The following is an 18,590-nucleotide window of genomic DNA, read 5'->3' as shown; positions in this document are numbered from 1 at the left end:
TATTTGATTTCTCATTTTTCCATTTTTTAATTTTCCGATTTTTGACTTTTCGGTTTTTCATTTTTTTTTCAATGTCTTTGATTTTCAATTCTTTTAAATTTTTAAATTCTGATTTTTCAGTTTCAAAATTTTTCAATTCAGCATTCTGAATTTCAACTTCGATTTTTTGAAATTTTTTGATATTTAATTTTTCGAATTTTTTGGATTTTCTATTTTCCGAATTTTTACTTTTTTAAATTTTCGATTTTTCTGTTTTTTCAGTTTTCGAATTCTCGATTTTTGACTTTTTCGGTTTTTTGTTTTTTTTTCAATTTCTTTGATTTTTCAATTTTTAGATTTTTAAATTCTGATTTTTCAGGTTTAACATTTTTCAGTTTTTCGATTTGTCCTTTCATTTTTCGAATTCCCAATTTTTCGTTTCTTTTTTGATTTGTCGGTTTTTGATTGTTCGATTTTCCAGTTTTTCGATTTTCGCTTTCTCTATTTCTTTAGCTCTTGAATTCTCTATTCCTTGATTTTTTAATTTTTCGAATTTTTGCCTTTTCAATTGTTTCATTTTTGGTTTTTTCGATTTTCCAGTTCTCAATTTCTCCATCTTACGATTTTCCGAATTTTTACGTTTTCGAATGTTCCATTTTTCGGTTTTGCGAATCTTCGATCTTTCAGTTGTTTTCATTTTTCGATTTCTCAATTTTTGACTTTCAGTTTTTCAGTTTCTTCCAATTTCCTTGATTTTGCAGTTCTTAGATTTTTAATTCTGATTTTTCAGTTTTAAATTTTTCGATTTTTCGATTAGTCATTTCTATTTCGAATTCTTACTTTTTAGTTTTTCGAAAACGTAGAAATTCCAAAAATCGAAAAATCGAGAAATTGAGTTAGAAAATCGGATATTGTAAATCGTGAAATCTAAATTTTCAACATTCGATGTTTCAACATTCCGATTTTTCGTTTTTTCGAGTTGTCGATTTTTCGATTGTTCAATTTTTCAATTTTTTGATTGTTCGATTATCGTTTTCTCGAATTCTCGATTCCTCGATTTTTCGAATTTTTATTATGTAGATTTTTTGATTGTTTCATTTTTGGATTTTTTGGTTTTTGAATTCTCAATTTTTGGATCTTTAGTTTTTTCCAATTTTTAATTTTTCGAAAAGTTCGATGTTTCGTTATTTATTTTTTCGATTGTTTGATTTTCGATGTCTCAATTTTTCATTTTTTTGAATGTTCACTTTTCGATTTTTCAATTTAAAATTTTTCGATTTCTCGATTTTTTATTTTTTGATTTTTCGTTTTCTAATTTTTCCATATTTGATTTGTCGATTTTTCAATGTTATTCATTTCGCGATTTTTCGATTTTTGACTTTTTCGGCTTTTCAGTTTTTCAGTTTTCTTGATCTTTCAGTTTTTAGATTTTTAAATTTTGAATTTTCAATGTTTGTGTTTCAAAATTTTTCTATTTTTGATTTTTTTATTTGTCGATTACTTTATTCAATTTTTACTTTTTATTTTTCGATTCTAGATTTCTCGAATTTAGATATTCAATTTTTCAAATGGCCAATTTTTCATTTTTTTGATTTGTTAATTTTTCGATTGTTTGATTTTTCAATTTTTCAATTGTTTCATTCTTAGTTTTTTCGGTTTTTCGATTCTCGATTTCTCGATCTTTCGATTTTTCGGATTTTCGATTTTTTGTTTTTTGATTTTTCGCTTTTAAATTTTTCCATATTTGATTTTTCGATTTTTCGATTTGTTGGATTTTCAATTTTTCGGTTTTTCGACTTTTTGTTTTTTCAATTGTTCGATTTTTGCGATATTTGATTTTACGACTTTTATAATTCTCAATTTTTGGAATTTTCGAATTTTCATCTTTTACATTTTTTGAGTTTTCGATTTTGTATTTTCTGTTTTTCATTTTTTTTTTCAATTTTCTTGATTTTTCAATTCTTAAATTTTAAAATTTTGATTTTTCCGTGTTTGGGTTTTAAAATTTTTTGATTTTCGGTACAATTTTCGAATTTTCGATTTGTCAATTTATGAAAATTTCGATGAGTTGAAACTTACAATAAATCAGTTACCTCAAATTTTATTTAATTTTATGAAATGATTGTATGCAATAATAATGTCAATAATATTAATAAGAATTATTGTCTGTGAGGGTGCTAACTTAGTACAGGACCGGTCTTTAAATTTTGAAACTTTATTTGTGAACAACCCAGCAACAAATATTTATATACATATAGATTATAGATAGATGGATAAAGAGATATAAATACGGGTCATCATCTAATAGTCGAAACTTTGAAAAAAAAAAAGTAATTTTAAAGATTTTCATTTTCAATAACTAAAAAAATTAAGGTTGAAATTTTACATCATTAATTGAATTATTTATTATCCTTAACGAAAATAAGCCTTTCTTCAACATAAAAATATCTAAAAAAATAATTTAGACATAAAATTTTAACAAAATTTATAGAATTCAGAGTTCACGCAAACTCGACAAGCTCTAAAAAAGTATGTAGTTAAATAAAAAAATTGTTAACTAATTAGACAACTTTTTCTAGTTAATCATAATAATGTAAAATACGCTCAAGGAAAACTATGTATATTTTTTCTTGTGCATGTAATAAGCGATAATAGACTTCTTATCAAGGTCTACAGTCGTCTTTATTGACTTCTGCATGTTGACCTGACACCTCATTATTTCATTCCAAGTACATACAATCAAAGTTCATAAATTTCTGTTCTAAATCTACGACTGACACTGCTACAATCATAAACATACATAAAACTCCCTGACGCAAATCCGCCCTTCCAAAACCCTCTTTAACCTTCTCATCACATTTATCCCACCAGACTTCTCGGACACCTCCGACTACTGGAGCTTCCCCTTCGAGTCCGCCACCCTCAGCCTCGACCTCGAGGACGCCTGGGAGGACGTCAAGCCCCTGTACGAGCTCCTCCACGCCTACGTCAGACGCCGCCTCCGCGACTACTACGGCCCCGAAAAACTCAACAGACAGGCGCCCCTCCCGGCCCACGTCCTCGGCAACATGTGGGCCCAATCCTGGGTCAACATCTTCGACATAAGCCAGCCCTACCCTGGCCAGCACTTCCTCGACGTCAGCCCAGAAATGCTGAAACAAGTGAGTGTTGCGCAATCCTTACGTCACTAGTTTGTCACGTTCGGTACACATCCGTACCAGCAATCATCTTCATAGAATCGGAAGCTACGCACACAAAAATAAAAAGTGAAAGCGGCAGTAAAACTCGCACTTTTGAACCGCTTAATTGGTGTGCACTGAAAAATATAACAGCAGTCGATATGGAATTTGAAAGTGAAGGCTGGTGATGGGTTGGCGGGAAATGGACGATTGCTTATTTTGTCAACAACAACAACAACATGTAAACAGTTTAGGAAAAAAACCCATTTTGTGATACGTAATATGTATACGTAATTTCTCGACGTTTTGTAGCTCCTAGAGCGTGAAAAAATAGGTCTTCTTTTTAAATGTTACAGGGTTACACCTCTCTGGACGTGTTCAGGCTAGCCGAGGACTTTTTCGTGTCTATGAACATGAGTGCCATGCCTCTCGAATTCTGGCAAACCTCGGTCCTGGAGGAACCCGTCGACAGGGTCGTCCTCTGCCAGCCCTCCGCCTGGGACTTTTGCAACCGCAGGGACTTCAGGTACTACCACAAACCCCTTCATTGTGATACCAAACCCATCAAACCCATTTCAGGATCAAAATGTGCACCAACATCAACATGAAGGACCTCATCACGGCCCACCACGAGATGGCCCACATCCACTACTTCATGCTGTACAAGAACCAGCCCAAGGTCTTCCGAGACGGCGCCAACCCAGGTGAGCGTCCATTGGGTTTAGAAACCACGATGAAAGTGCGTTTTATAGCTTTGGTGTTTTGAATAAAAGTGCAACCGGTAGCTGACCATTTTTTGTTTGTTTTGATGGGTGTCGAAGTTTCACTGCGTTGCATGGACGAATTTGAATTTAATTAGGTGGTCAGTCACCTCAAACAGGCTCCGATTCAGATTTTCTCACACTTGAGCAGGTTTCGCCCGTTTTGGTAGCAACCGCCCGAGTCTCGAAAGGTAACCATGCCGGAAGGAGAAAATGATCGAAGGAATTGTTCTATTCGGGAGTTTAGAAATCGTGCGACAAGTGGACTCATCTCTGGAGAAAAATCTGGCACGCAACATTAGTCTATTAATCAAAGTGAAAACGATATAATTATAATAAAATCTTTTTTGTTGTTTCTACTTTTCTTCGTTATCTCGGCGTGTGTCCATTAAGACGCAAATTAGTACCTTTCATCTGAAATATCGGGCTTTGTTTGAGCTAGTTTCACGAAAACGGGCAAAAAAACAGTAATCACTCCAATTTAGCGTAAAAACTAGTAATTGCTATAATTGGTACCACGGCGAGTACTGGCTCAGTTTGGATTTGTTTTGAAGTCAGGTTTAATTGGTAGTACCAGATCCACTATAAAATCAAGAGTTGTGAAAAGTACTCAACAATTTGCATTCCTGTCACTCATGCGGGTTCCTGCAAACTCAACGGTACCATCTCATCAAAGCGAATAAATTCAGTGAAAGTGCGCATATAGACCGTGCGTAACTTTCTTAATACGTTTAATTAAGGCGAAACGCTTGAGAGCAATAATTACATGGAATTTATTCCAGCGTTTCACGAAGCCATCGGTGAAGCTATCGGTCTTTCGGTCGGTACCCCCAAACACCTACAAAGTTTGGGTTTGGTCCAAAATTCCGTCGAAGACTCAGCCGTCGATATCAACTTCCTTTACTCCATGGCACTCGACAAGGTCGTCTTCTTGCCCTTCGCGTACGTCGTGGATAAGTGGAGGTACGACGTCTTCAAAGGAAACATAGGGAAGGATCAGTACAACTGCCACTGGTGGCGCCTGAGGTACTACTCAAAAATCGACATTCGCGCACTAAATTTGTGCTTTCAGCGAGCAATACATGGGGATCAAACCCCCGGTTCTGCGGTCAGAGAGGGACTTTGACCCCGGCGCTAAGTACCACATTCCAGCCAACATCCCCTACTTAAGGTAAGCACGAAAACGACTCAGTAATAGAAAATCTGTTTTAATAACAAACATCACATAAAAGCAAACAGGTAATACTGATAAGAGTAAAAAAGTACAAAAGAGATACTAACTAATAACCACCATGGCCGCCTCCGCTTAATTCATGGCCTCCTAGTTGAATTTGGCCACCGAAATCATGACCGCCTCCTAACCCCTGTCCGCCCCCTAAATCATGTCCACCTGAACCTTGGCCGCCGAAATCGTGTCCTCCTCCGATTTGGCCACCGAAATCGTGTCCTCCTCCGGATTGGCCACCGAAATCGTGTCCTCCTCCGGATTGGCCACCGAAATCATGACCACCTCCGCCGATTTGGCCACCGAAATCATGACCACCTCCGCCGATCTGGCCACCGAAATCATGACCACCTCCGCCGATCTGGCCACCGAAATCTTGTCCTCCGCTCTGTCCCCCAAAGTCGTGCCCGTGTTCTTCATGCACGGGTACGGCCACTGGTACTTTGACTGGCACAGGCACGGGTTTAGTGACCTCCACTGGTACTTTCTTGTGGACCACGAACGGCACGGGGTTGAAAATGGGGATTTTCACCGGATAAGGTACTGGTTTTTCCACTGGTACTGGAATGTTCTTCTCTACGGGGTAAGGCACAGGTACTGGTACTTTTACTGGGACGGGCTCTGGCTTCTCGACGGGGTAAGGGATGTGTCTATCCACTGGTATTTTGACTGGATAGGGTACCGGCTTGTGTACTGGGTACGGGATTTTCTTGATGATGTGCACGGGGTATGGTTGCGGGATGTGAACTGGGTACGGCCTGTCTACTTTTACTTCGACTGGGTAGGGTACGATCTTCTCCACTGGGTACGGTTTGGGTACGTGCACTGGTATTTTGACGGGGTAAGGGATTTCTTTTTCCACGGGGTAGGGTTGTGGGACGTGGACTTTGTACGGTACGTGGATGGTCTTCTCAACTGGATAGGGTTGAGGTACTAGTACTTTGACGGGGTAGGGTTTATCCACGTGGACTTTGACAGGGACGTGCACGGGTTTCTCCACGGGGTAGGGTTTGTGGATGGGTACGGGGACCTTGACGGGTACTTTGACGGGTACTGCCACCTTCTTCTCGACGGGGTAGGGTTGTGGCACGTGCACCGTGATCGGATAGGGTACTTTTTTCTCCACGGGAACTGGTACTTCTTTCACGACGGGGTAGGGTTGAGGCACGTTTTTCACCACAGTGACGGTCTTGACGTGGTGTTCGTGTCCGTGTCCTTCGTATCCGCCGCCGCCGCCGCCGCCGCCGCCACCGTATCCCAGATGGAGACCGCGCTTATCCTTCTTCCCGGACTCGACGGCTTTGCCTTCGCTGTTGCCTTCAGCGCTTGCCAAGACCAGAAGCGCGCAAAGCGCTGAATAACCCTGAAATGACAATATGAGTTCACTGCATCGTCCATATGGCGAGTTTCACTTCACTATCACTTACCAGGAACTTCATTGCCGCACGTTTAGTTTTTGAGTCCGACTGTGCTATCCGGCAGAGGCGGATTGTACTTTTATAGGAGCTTCCACACTTTCGCTGTAAGGGGGGTCCGACACACACACAAAACACCCTCCTTCCTCGAAAGTACGAGCACATCATTAACTAATGGTATCGGAGGAGCTCGGTGACCTTCAAAGTCGCAGATTTTTGACAAAGTCTATTGTAACGGTGACCTGGATCAGTACCGAGGAGTACCGATAACCACGGTACTGCATTAGGTGACCGGAAAATCGCCAATTCGTGGAAATCGGAGAGAAATTGAAGCGGATGGAGGGTCGCAATTAAGATTTGGTTACTGTCTACCAGTTTTAGCGTCATAAATAATTCATCGATGAATTCGAATAGATGGAAGAAAATAATTAGGGATCGTCCATAAAAAACTAAGACTTGATTTGAATTCGACGTTTATAGAAAGTTTGATGCACGGGTTTTCATGAATATTGTGATTTTGATTTTCGCCTAAAAAAAACGCAACGGCGCCAATTCGCTCGAATTTTGATCCGAATGGCGGAACGCCCGCATAAATGAAAGGTCATTATATAAAACCGGAACTGAATTTTTAAAGAAGTAATTTATTTAAAATTTTTTGTTGTAATTATGTAAATTAGCGATACAGTACTGACACTATATGCTCCGAAAACAAGCGTACCACGAGGTACGAATTCTTCCATTCTTCACGTTTTAATTATTTTGCGAAAAATTCGGCAGAACGCGGAAACTTAATTAGTAATTATTCTTTACATAATCTCGCAACCATTGACTAATTACTCAAATAAGCCGCACTTTCTTATGTCACTCTAAGAAAATCGTTCCTCGTGTGTGCACAAGGCGTTCGCTACACATGTGCCACATTTTTTTTCTACGTGAATAATATAAACAGCGACAAATTACTTTATTATTTGTTGGAATTTTTTATTGAGTTGGAGTAACGCGACTAATTGCACTTGTATTGCGCTTTCTTTTTCTCTTGCTTGCTTATTTTCTCAACAAGAGTAATTTGATAAGCCTGAAGCCTTCGGTTGATGTGTTTTTTTTTTACTGATAAGGCAGCGACTGAGAGAAAATTGCACTTTCTATTGTAAGCGACAAGTCGAAAATTAAAACGGTGATTTAATTTTTCACTAGATGATATAAACTTGGAATAAATTGTGAGCGCTGTTATGTCAATGTTACCGACTGGATGTCGGCTTTCTGTTGCTGGCTGTCGAAGAAAGTCAACTTTGTTATTGAGATTTGTTATATTATAATTTACTACATCTGGCAAATAGCACATTAATGTTTATTTCTCCATTAACTGATTCTGAATAATGTGTAATTTTATATTTAAATTATATTGCTTTGCTTTTCTATTGATTTTTATTTCATTATTTCAGTAATTTGTTTATCTACATTTTTCTCGATAAGTATCTGAGCAGCACTTTTTTACATTTAAAAATAATATTTAAATAATTAAAACACACAAAAAATTGTAGAAATTTTGGAATTTTACATTTATTTTACACTGACTTTGTTTTATCCACTCTTTATTTTTGTGTCACAAATTTGTTTTTAATTTTTTTTTTTTTTTAATATAATTCATTATTTGGTTTTCAGTTGACTTCAAAATGCTTTCGTTTTAAATCGTCTTAATTTATTTTATTTTTCTCACCTTATCTCTACAAATATTCTCTGAAAGAAATTAAAAATATATGATAAAAATGAAAAGCCTCTGAACATCTTTTTTAATAAAAACAGATTTTTTTTCTGCTTTTATTCAACAATCTTAGTCATTCTTAATTTTGGATAATTATGTTTGGCAAATGTTGTATTCATATTTTTATATTCTCCACAATTTATTTTAGTTCCAATTTTTTTATCCTTACTTCTTCATTTGTTGTTAATCCTTTTTCAGTTTTATATCTTACACTTTCTGCATTTTTAATTTTAATTTAATTATAAACGTCAAATTTTTCAAAAAATTTTTCTTCTTAAAATGATTCTGTATTATCGCTTACTTCGGAGAATCTTTTCTAAATTATGAGATTTTTTGTTCTTTTGTTCTTTCCTTCTTTCTTGTTTTTTCTTTCTACTTTTCTTGCTTTTTTTTTCAGTTTATTATTTAACTCTCGCCCTGTTTTGCTCTTTTTATTTAATTTGTGACTAATCCTTTCTGTCTGTTGTTTATTTCTCAATTATTTGTCTTATTTTTCTTTTTTCGTTTTACTTTCTTTAAAGTGACCTCTATTTAATGACTTGGAATTCCGAATTAATATCAGTTGTTTATATTTATGTTATTTTGCTTTTCTTGTTATTTTCTGTGCGTTGTTTTTCCTTTATCTTGCCTAGTTTTACTACTGAATAGTATATCTTTCACTTTCTGCATCTTAAATTTCTAATGTAATTCAACTTTAAACGTCAACTTTTTTGGTATTTAATTTTTATTTAAAAAATTTTTTTTTTCAACATGAAGTTGAAATATTTTTCATATACTTTTGTCGTATTTTTATTCCCATGTAATTTTGTTTATTCTTTCTTCTTTCTTCTCTTATATGATTAAAGGTATTACAAAATATAAATTTATAAGAAACAGAAATATAAAAAAAAGTCAATATTCAATTTTCATTTTATACTAAATAAAATAAGTCAAAAAAATGGAAAAAGGGATTTGGGCGGGGCTAAATTTAGCTTTTTTATAGTTTTATGAGCAAGCAGCCCCGCCTACCCACTCCAGCTCCATTCCAGTGACTACTCTTAATATTGTTCAGTCGTATTTTAGCAAGTTTTAGCCCCACCCACCCACCCGTTTTTTCTTAGAGGATATGTCATTTACCAAAATCAATCTTTTCTTAAGAAGTACTAGTCCCGCCCACCCGCCCTCTATTCTCTTAGAAGGTATGTCGTTTATTACAATCAGTCTTATCTTAGCAAGTTTTGGCCCCACCCACCCACCCTTGTTTTCTTAGAGGATATACCATTTACCAAATCAATCTTTTCTTAACAAGTACTAGCCCCGCCCGCCCACCCGCCCGCTATTTTCATAGAAGGTATGTCTTCCACAATTAGTCTTATCTTAGGAAATACTAGCCCCTCCCACCCACGCTTTATTTTCTTAGAGAGTATGCCATTTACCAAAATCAATCTTATCTTAGCAAGTATTAGCCCCGCCCTTACACGCTGTTCTCATTTTAACGATTTGATCTCTCTTAAATTGAGATCCACCTTTCATTCCGACTAGACCAACTGAATCACTGAATTGGAGGCGGGGTGGGTGGGCGTGGTGAATTATATGTTCTTTTGTAACGAGGGAATGGGAACTAATAGAACGTAGGCTGTTAAAAAAAAGCGTTAATCGTATTTTTTTATACTACTTACTGGCTATAACATTTATTTCGCACTTCTGAAGAAAAAAAATGAGGGATTGGGTGGGTGGGCGGGGCTAAGTTTAACTTTTTTCTACAGAATCTTTTATAGGCAGGCAATAACCCCGCCCACCCCCCCCTTTTCATTTCAGTGATTACTCTTAATATTGTTCAGCCATTTACCAAAATCAATCTAACTTTAAGAATTACTAGCCCCGCCCACCCGCCCTCTATTTCCTTAGGGGGTAGGTAATTTGTTCATATATGTGTCCTTGCAAAAATGTTGATGACGTCATCACAAAATTCCGTACTATCTATTCTTTATTTCTCAATTATTTGTCTTTTTTTCATTTTTCCTTTTCTTTTCTTTAAAGTGACCTCTGTTTAATGACTTGGAATTTCAACTATTTATATTTATGTTGTTTTGCTTTTCTTGTTATTTTCTGCTCGTTGTTTTTCCTTTATCTTCTCTAGTTTTACTATTGAATTATATATCTTGCATTTTCTGCATTCTTAAAGTTTTTATGTCATTCAACTTTAAACGTCAACTTTTTTTGGTATTCAATTTTTATTTTTGATTTTTTTTTTTCAATATTAAATTGAGATATTTTTTATATACCTTTTGTGTTTTTATAGCCATTGTATGATTTTTTATTCTTTTTAATCCTTTTTCTCTGTTGTTTATTTCCGAATTATTTGTCGTACTTTTCATTTTTTGTGTTCTTTTCTTTAAAATGACTTTTGTTTTTCTTGTTATTTTCTGTGCATTGTTTTTCCTTTATCTTGCCTAGTTTTACTACTGAATATTGTATCTTCCACTTTCTGCAAAATTTTTAATGTAATTCAACTTTGAACGTCAACCTTTTTGGTACTCAATTTTTATTTTTATTTTTTTTTTTTTTCAATATGAAGTTGAGATATTTTTCACATACTTTTGTTGTATTTTTATTCCCATGTAATTTTGTTTATTTTTTTCTTCTCTTATATTACGTAAATATTACAGGTATTACAAAATATAAATTTATGAAAAACATAAATATAAAAAAAACTGTCAGTATTCAATTTCTATTTTACACTAAATGAAATAAGACAGTGAAAATGGAAAAAGTAGTTGGGCGGGGCTAAATTAAGCCTACTCCAACTCCATTCCAGTGACTACTCTTAATATTGTTCAGTCGTATCTTAGCAAGTTTTAGCCCCTCCCACTCACCCTTTTTTTCCTTAGATAATATGTCATTTACCAAAATCAATCTTATTTTAAGAAATACTAGTCCCGCCCACCCGCTCTCTATTTCCTTGGGGGGTAGGTAATTTGTTGATATACGTGTCCTTGAAAAAATGTGAACTTTGAACGTCAACTTTTTTGGTATTCAATTTTTATTTTTGATTTTTTTTTGTATTTTTATATTCATTGTATCATTTTTTTATTCCTTCTAATCCTTTCTCTCTGTTGTTTATTTCCGAATTATTTGTCTTATTTTTCATTTTTTCGTTTTCTTTTCTTTAAAGTGACCTCTATTTAATGACTTAGAATTTCGAATTAATGTCAACCGTACACATTTATGTTGTTTCGCTTTTCTTGTTAGTTTTTCTGGGTTATTTTTCCTTTTTCTTTCCTATTTGTACTACTGAGTAGTATATCTTGCACTTTATGCGTTTTTACACTTTTAATCTGGGTAATTCGATTTTTTCTTGTTGTCAATTTTTATTTTTGATTTTTTTTTAACATTAAGTTATATTTTACTTATTTGTTATTTTTCAAAAAATTGCAGTTTTTTATTATTACATTGTTTGTTTATGTTTTCATACACATTTGCACAAACCGATGGTTGTTTTTTATTTTGTTTTTCAAAAAAACACAAAAATTCTTTGTACAACACATTTATTGAAAGAAAACAATACACAATAACATTAATAATTATATACAACTACGCTACAAAAAGTAAACAATACAACAAAAAATCATAAAATCACCATTTCCCTATAATATCTTCTTCCTCCTTCCACCTGGGAAAGTCCAACTTCTTTTCCTCTTCTCCACCTCTCTCTTCTTCTTCTTCTTCTTCTTCTTCGCACTTCTTCCTGTGTTTAATCGGCACTTTCACCTCCTCCTTCACCGGTACCGGTATCTTCTTCTCAACAGTGTAAGGTACATGCTTGATCACCTCATACGGTACCGGCCTTTCCACCTTAACCTCCACCGGATACGGTACTTCTTTAACCACAGGCACTTTCACGATTTTTTCCACGGGGTACGGCTGCGGCACTTCCACTTTGACCGGATACGGTACCTTTTTCTCCACAGTGTATGGTACCGGTCGTTCCACGTACACCTTCACAGGGTACGGCTTCTCCACAGGGTACGGTACGTGTACCTTCTTTTCCACTTTAACGGGATAGGGTTTGATGACTTCGTACGGCACGGGTCGGTCCACTGGCACCTTAACTGGTACCCTGACGATTTTTTCCACCGGGTATGGCTTGATAACGTGAACTGGTACTTTGACGGGGACCGGTACTTCTTTCTCCACGGGGTACGGTTGCGGCACTTTGACTTCGTAAGGAACGTGCACTTCTTTGATTACTGGGTAGGGTCTGGGTTCGTAGACTTTGACGGGGTAGGGTTGGTCCACTGGTACTTTGACTGGGACTTTGACGATGCGTTCCACTGGGACGGGTTTGTGGATGGGTACTGGGACTTTGATGAGTTCTTTCACCGCGTAGAAGACTTTTTTTAAGACGGGGTAGGGGTGAGGTACGGGGATTTTCACAGGCACTGGGACTGATTTTTCCACGGGTACTAACACTTGTTTTTCGACGGGGTAAGGTACTTCCACTTTTTTTTCAACGGTGATGATTTTCTCAGGGTGTTTTAAGTCCCATGAGTCTGATTCCCATTTTCCTTCGATTTCTCCGAAGCCTTCGTCTAGTTTGAGTTCTCCTCCGAGGAGCTCTTCGCTGTGCCATAGGTGGCGTTTTTCGTGCTTTTTTTCGGCACTGGTGGCTAAAATTGTCACCAGGAGGAACAACTGCAACAAAAATGTCACTTACTGTTAGTACTTATCCAAAGGGCACTTCACTATCACTGCACTTACAAGTACTTTCATGGTACTGATATTGCAACAAGTTGACAACGAACTAATAGTTCACACTGGGTCAGTGACCATTTATAGATACACTTTCAAATGCCCTTCCACTGTCATTATTATGTGACAGAATTATTAAAGTAATTTTTGAAAATATGATTATCGCGTCAGGTATAACTTGTCACAAGTAATACAATAATAGTACCAAAGTGATCTACGGTACGACTTTAAATTTTTAATCTGTGGGAACTAATCAATAATTTATTCGTAATATTATGTATGCTACATTTACTTTCAAGGGATTTTTTTTGAACTGGTGTCATTCCACTCGTACAAACAAGGATATTTGGGTCACTTGTTTCTATGTTTGTATCGACAAACATACATTTCTTAGCCTGATATATACATTAATGGCTTGAAATTTTTAATTGTGTATCACCCCAAAAAATTGATGACGTGTCTATCCGTTTGTTCCAGTGGTCCTATTAGCTTTTTATTTTTCACTTTTAGCCCAATTTTTTTGGTTTTATCAAGATAATTTTACCAAATTTAGCATATTCAGACCAATTTCGAGCCACTAAACCTCACGATCTCTCAGCCACAAAAACAATATTTGCTTTTTAACGACAATCTCTTCCAAAATCCTAATTATACCTTCGATCTGCAAGATGCTATCGCAGAAACCCATATTAACAATTTGAATCTTTGTCGTGCCCAACTCATTAGCCGTTTTTTCGCCTGCTTTTACTTTTCTTCAGTCCGTAAGTGCGATTTTTGAGTAGTTGCGGTCCACTTTCATATAAAAATTTCAGGCATGTTTTTCTAGCCTCTAGGTGCGCCTATAAATAAAATAAACAGTTATTTATGTGTTTAGATGAACTCGTTATTACGTTTTCACTTGGAAGAATTGGAAGGCTCTTCAGTCGTATTTAAATTTTTGCAATCATTTACGCTCAACCTGTTCGCTTCACGACTTTTAACTCATTGAAATGCAATACTGTTATAAATCTAATTAGTGCTGGTTGTTGTTCTCGCGTTTGATGTTTTATGCATACATAAATGTTTCAAATTTTAATTGTATGATTTTTTGATGTATTGTGTCTAATGTTAAAAAAACGCAAGATTGATTCGAGGGTAATTTACATAAATATGCAACAAAGATCAACGGCTGGGTTTTAAGGCGATTCTCAATTTCGTTAATTAGTTGTGGTATTTTAAGTAAAGTCATTAAACTTTTAATATGTTCGGTTTTAACATAGTTTCATGCTGAATTGTTAGTGGGATTAATTATAGAGCGAAATTAATGACGATTTCTTTTCGAATTTCTCTTATTTGGGGATTATTTTCACAATAATGATCGTTCTGATGACGATATAATTAACAAAATGCGTATTTTCTTATTTCGTGTTGCTGCGTTTGATTGGCTAAGTAGTGTGGGTCACGTGTTTGCATAATCAATACACAGGTCACGGTCACTTAAGTGAACAATATCGTTTTATGGATTACAGTTTTTATTATAAATAGAAGAAATCCATATAATTTTTAATAGCTTGGGCTTCTCGTTAACAGATGGCGCCGTATGAATTATATTCACTTTTATAATATTTATTATTTATTAGACAGCACACTATACACATAATTTTGAAAATAAAATTCTAAGAAACTCGCTTGTTGTGTGAGCAATTAAAGGCGGATGAGACGAGCTGAGAATTATCATATAAAATATAATGTAACATAATACATATATAACCTGGACAATTAAAATACAAGTGCAAGTATTATTGTCAATAAATGTCAACATAGCGATTCACCTTTAAAAAATAATTAACTATTAAATATAATAAATGAAGATGACATTTACGGGGAGTAACAGATGTTTCCTGCTTACATGTGTCCTTGTACTGGAATCGTTTTAAATTGTACTGTTTCAGAAAAAAAATTACTTTCCTGCAATCAATAACTTACTTTATTTACATCTTGTTAAATCACATTCATTGCTTGAATTTTTTTTAATGAAAGGATATTTTTTCGCCATTCCGTGAAATGACGCCATCAAATTTGTGGAGGAAATGAATGTGTATCTTCTGAACCACGTTCTCTAATTATTAGATTAAGTATTGTAGTGTTATATCAAAATATTTAAAAAAATAATAGAGAAATAAAAGTGGACACAAAATCAAAGTTATCGTGCTATAATAAAAATAATAATAAAATTAGAACGTTAAACTAACTGCAATTAAGACTAGAACCAATAGTCAAATTAAAATCGATCAGAATTAATAATTACTTAAATTTAATCTTAATATAGGCAACCTTATTTACACACGCGTTTACTAATTGCATCCCTTCTGGTACTGAAAATTTTAACATTTTATGTATTTTAACTGCTTATTGAATTATATCTGTTTATAGCACCGTTAAAAACGTTTTTTATCGTTAATCAAAATTTATCCGTTTACTCCCTCTCAAAAATTGATGACGTAATCTCAAAATTGTGGTTTATTAATGGAATTGCACTTATGGGTTTTATAATCAGTAATCACAGTTATGGGGAGACTGAAAAAAAATTGAATATAAAAATTTTTATGACTTTCGATCTTTTTTTTTCTAAAACTTGAATATGCTCCCTGCACTCGTATTCTGAATGTTCTTTTATTATAAAAATAATTCTGGAGCTCTCTCTGTGTGTTTTGATAAAAATTATCAGCAGAGGAAGCTGGCCAAAAATCCAAACAATTATTTCCAAAAATCACTCAAAGTGATTTAGTTTAAGCTTCTAATGAGTTGGAGTAAATGTTACACACAATGATTATAAAAAACCAAGAAAAGATTATTAAGTTGGATTTGAAATTGGCCACTTCACGGTGTAACAAATGTCAATCGTTACCCCACTTTTTGAGAAAATGGAACTTTATATAGATTACTTTATAATCAACCTCTATAGTTTAAACAGGGCATCAAAAAATTTTCTGTTTTTTTATGTCAAATAATATCGAGGGGCCCTTGTATGATTTTTTTTTATTTCCAAAGAATCTAGGAAACCCCGAGTGTGATTTTTTTTTAAAATTGTGAATAATCTAAAAAGCTCCTAGTGTGATTTTTTATTAAATGTCAAAGAATCTCGGGGAACCCTAGTGTGTTTATTTAAATGCCAAAGAAGCTCCGGAGCCCCAAGTGTGAATTTTTTTAAACGTCAAAGAATCTCGGGGAACGCAAGTGTGATTGCAGTGCATTTTTTAAATGCCAAAAAATGTCAGGGGTCTCGAATGCAATTTTTTTCAATGCCAAAGAATTTCGGGGGACCCAAGTGTGATTTTTTTTCGCCAGCAAATCTCAGGAACCCCGAGTGTATCTTTTTATGATTTTTTTTAATGCCAAAGAATCTCGGGGGTTCCGAATTCGACTTTTCTTTTTGAATGACAGAGAATCTCAGGAGCCCCAACCAAGTGTGATTTTCTTTTTAAATGTCAAACAAGAATCTCAAGGACCCTAGTGTGATTATTTTTAATTCCAAAGAATCTCGGGGGTGCCAAATCCGAGTTTTTTTTTAAATGCCTAAGAATCTCGAGGGTCCCAAGTGTGATTTTTTAATGCCCAAGAATCTCGGGGAACTCTGGTGTTTTTTTAAATGCCAAAAAAATCTCAGCGCCCTAAGTGTGGTTTTCTTTGAAATGCAAAGTGCAATTTTTTTTAAATGTCAAAGAATCTAGGAAGCCCTAGTGCGGTTTTTTAAAATTTAAAAAAATGTAGAAGGCTTCTAGTGTGATTTTTTGTTAAATGCCAAAGAATGTTATGAGCCTCAAGTGTGTTTTTTTAAATGGCCAAGAATCTCGGGAACCCCAAGTGTGAATTTTTTTAAATGTCAAAGAATCTCGGGGAACGCAAGTGTGATTTTAAATGCCCAAGAAACTCGGGGAACGCTAGTGTTTTTTAGTTAATCTCAAAAAATCTTATAGGCCCCCAACTGTGATTTTCTTTTTAAATGGCAAAGAATCTCGGGGGCCTCAAGTGTGATTTTTTTAAATGTCAAAGAATTTCGGGGGTCCCTAGTGTGACTTTTTTAATTAGCAAAGAATCTAGGAGGCTTCAAGGGTGATTGTTTTTAATGTCAAAGGATCCCGAGGTTCCCGAGTGCAAAATTCTTTTAAATGCCAAAGAATCTCGAGGGTTCGAAATGTGATTTTTTTTAAATGCTCAAGAATCTCGGGGATCTCTCGGGTTTTTTTTTTAATGCCACATAATCTCAGGGCCTCCAAGTGTGATTTTCTTTTTAAATATCAAAGAATCTCAGGGGCTGCTTGTATAACATTTTTTAAACGGCAAACAATCTTGGGGACCCCGTGTGCAAGATTTTTTTAAATGTCAAAGAATCTCGGGGGACGAGAATCCGTTTTTTTTTAAATGCCTGATAATCTCGGGGGTCCCAAGTGTGATTTTTTTAAATGCCCAAGAATCTCGGGGAAATTTAGTGTTTTTTTTAAATCCTAAAAAATCTCAGGGGCCTCAAGTGTGATTTTCTCCCGGAATGCCTAAGAATCTCGAGGAACTCTAGTTTTTTTTTATTTAAATGTCGAAAAATTTCAGGGGTCCCAAGTGTGATTTTTTTAAATGTCCAAAAATCTCGGGGGACCCTAGCGTAATTTTTTTAAAATCAAAGAATCTCGAGGGTCACGATTCCGTTTTTTTTTAAATGCCTGATAATCTCGGGGGTCCCAAGTGTGATTTTTTTAAATGCCCAAGAATCTCGGGAAAATTTAGTGTTTTTTGGAATCCCAAAGAATCTCAGGGGTCTCAAGTGTGATTTTCTCCCGGGAGTCTCGAATCCGACTTATTTTTTAAATGCCTAAGAATCTCGGGGAACTCTAGTATTTTTTATTTAAATGTCGAAAAATTTCAGGCGTCCCAAGTATGATTTTTTTAAATGTCAAAAAATCTTGGGAGTTCCTAATGTGACATTTTTTAAATGGCAAAGATTCTCGGGGGCCCCAAGTGTGATTTTCTTTTTAAATGTCAAACAAGAATCTCGGGGACCCCAGTGAGATTATTTTTAATTCCAAAAACTCTAGGGGGTGCCAAATCCGAGTTTTTTTTAATGCCCAAGAATCTCGAGGGTTCCAAGTGTGATAGTTTTAATGCCCAAGAATCTCGGGGAACTCTAGGGTTTTTTTTAAATGCCAAAAAAATCTCAGCGCCCCAAGTGTGGTTTTCTTTGAAATGCAAAGTGCAATTTTTTTTTAAATGTCAAAAAGAATCTAGGAACCTCTAGTCCGATTTTTTAAAATTTTAAAAAATCTAGAAGGCTTCTAGTGTGATTTTTTGTTAAATGCCAAAGAATGTTATGAGCCTCAAGTGTGTTTTTTTTAAATGGCCAAGAATCTCGGGAGCCCCAAGTGTGAATTTTTTTAAATGTCAAAGAATCTCGGGGAATGCAAGTGTGATTTTTTTTAAATGCCAAAGAATCCCGGGGGTCCCAAGTGTCATTTTTTTAAATGCCCAAGAAACTCGGGGAACGCTAGTGTTTTTTATTTAAATCTCAAA

General features: G+C 35.3%; 3 protein-coding genes across 3 annotated transcripts in view; 1 reads left to right on the top strand and 2 right to left on the bottom strand.

Annotated features, from left to right (window-relative positions):
• Positions 1–18,590, top strand: part of LOC135125230 (angiotensin-converting enzyme) — a 67,644-nt gene that overhangs the window by 22,885 nt on the left and 26,169 nt on the right. Inside the window, exons 4-8 of the mRNA XM_064050660.1 lie at positions 2,851–3,140; positions 3,515–3,684; positions 3,738–3,862; positions 4,702–4,945; positions 4,992–5,090. Coding sequence (XP_063906730.1) covers positions 2,851–3,140; positions 3,515–3,684; positions 3,738–3,862; positions 4,702–4,945; positions 4,992–5,090 — 928 coding nt within the window. The remainder of the gene's footprint in view (positions 1–2,850; positions 3,141–3,514; positions 3,685–3,737; positions 3,863–4,701; positions 4,946–4,991; positions 5,091–18,590) is intronic.
• Positions 5,112–6,617, bottom strand: LOC135125231 (uncharacterized). Its single transcript, XM_064050662.1, has 2 exons — positions 6,572–6,617; positions 5,112–6,507 (listed from the first exon to the last, which is right to left on the bottom strand). The coding sequence occupies exons 1-2, from the start codon at positions 6,581–6,583 to the stop codon at positions 5,200–5,202; spliced, it is 1,320 nt and encodes a 439-aa protein (XP_063906732.1). The 5' UTR covers positions 6,584–6,617; the 3' UTR covers positions 5,112–5,199.
• Positions 6,731–13,151, bottom strand: LOC135125499 (titin-like). The gene is made up of 4 exons (XM_064051159.1): positions 13,062–13,151; positions 11,941–12,995; positions 9,779–9,921; positions 6,731–6,927 (listed from the first exon to the last, which is right to left on the bottom strand). Exons 1-4 carry the CDS (start codon positions 13,071–13,073, stop codon positions 6,731–6,733), a joined length of 1,407 nt encoding a protein of 468 aa, XP_063907229.1. The 5' UTR covers positions 13,074–13,151.

Source organism: Zophobas morio, unplaced genomic scaffold, assembly GCF_036711695.1.
Source record: "Zophobas morio isolate AGI-343-1 ecotype UQ-CSIRO unplaced genomic scaffold, CSIRO_AGI_Zmor_V1 ptg000008l, whole genome shotgun sequence".
NCBI classification, from domain to species: Eukaryota; Metazoa; Arthropoda; class Insecta; order Coleoptera; family Tenebrionidae; genus Zophobas; species Zophobas morio.
The sequence above is the reverse complement of the archived record's forward strand: the minus strand, read 5'-3'. Positions and strand labels throughout refer to the sequence as shown.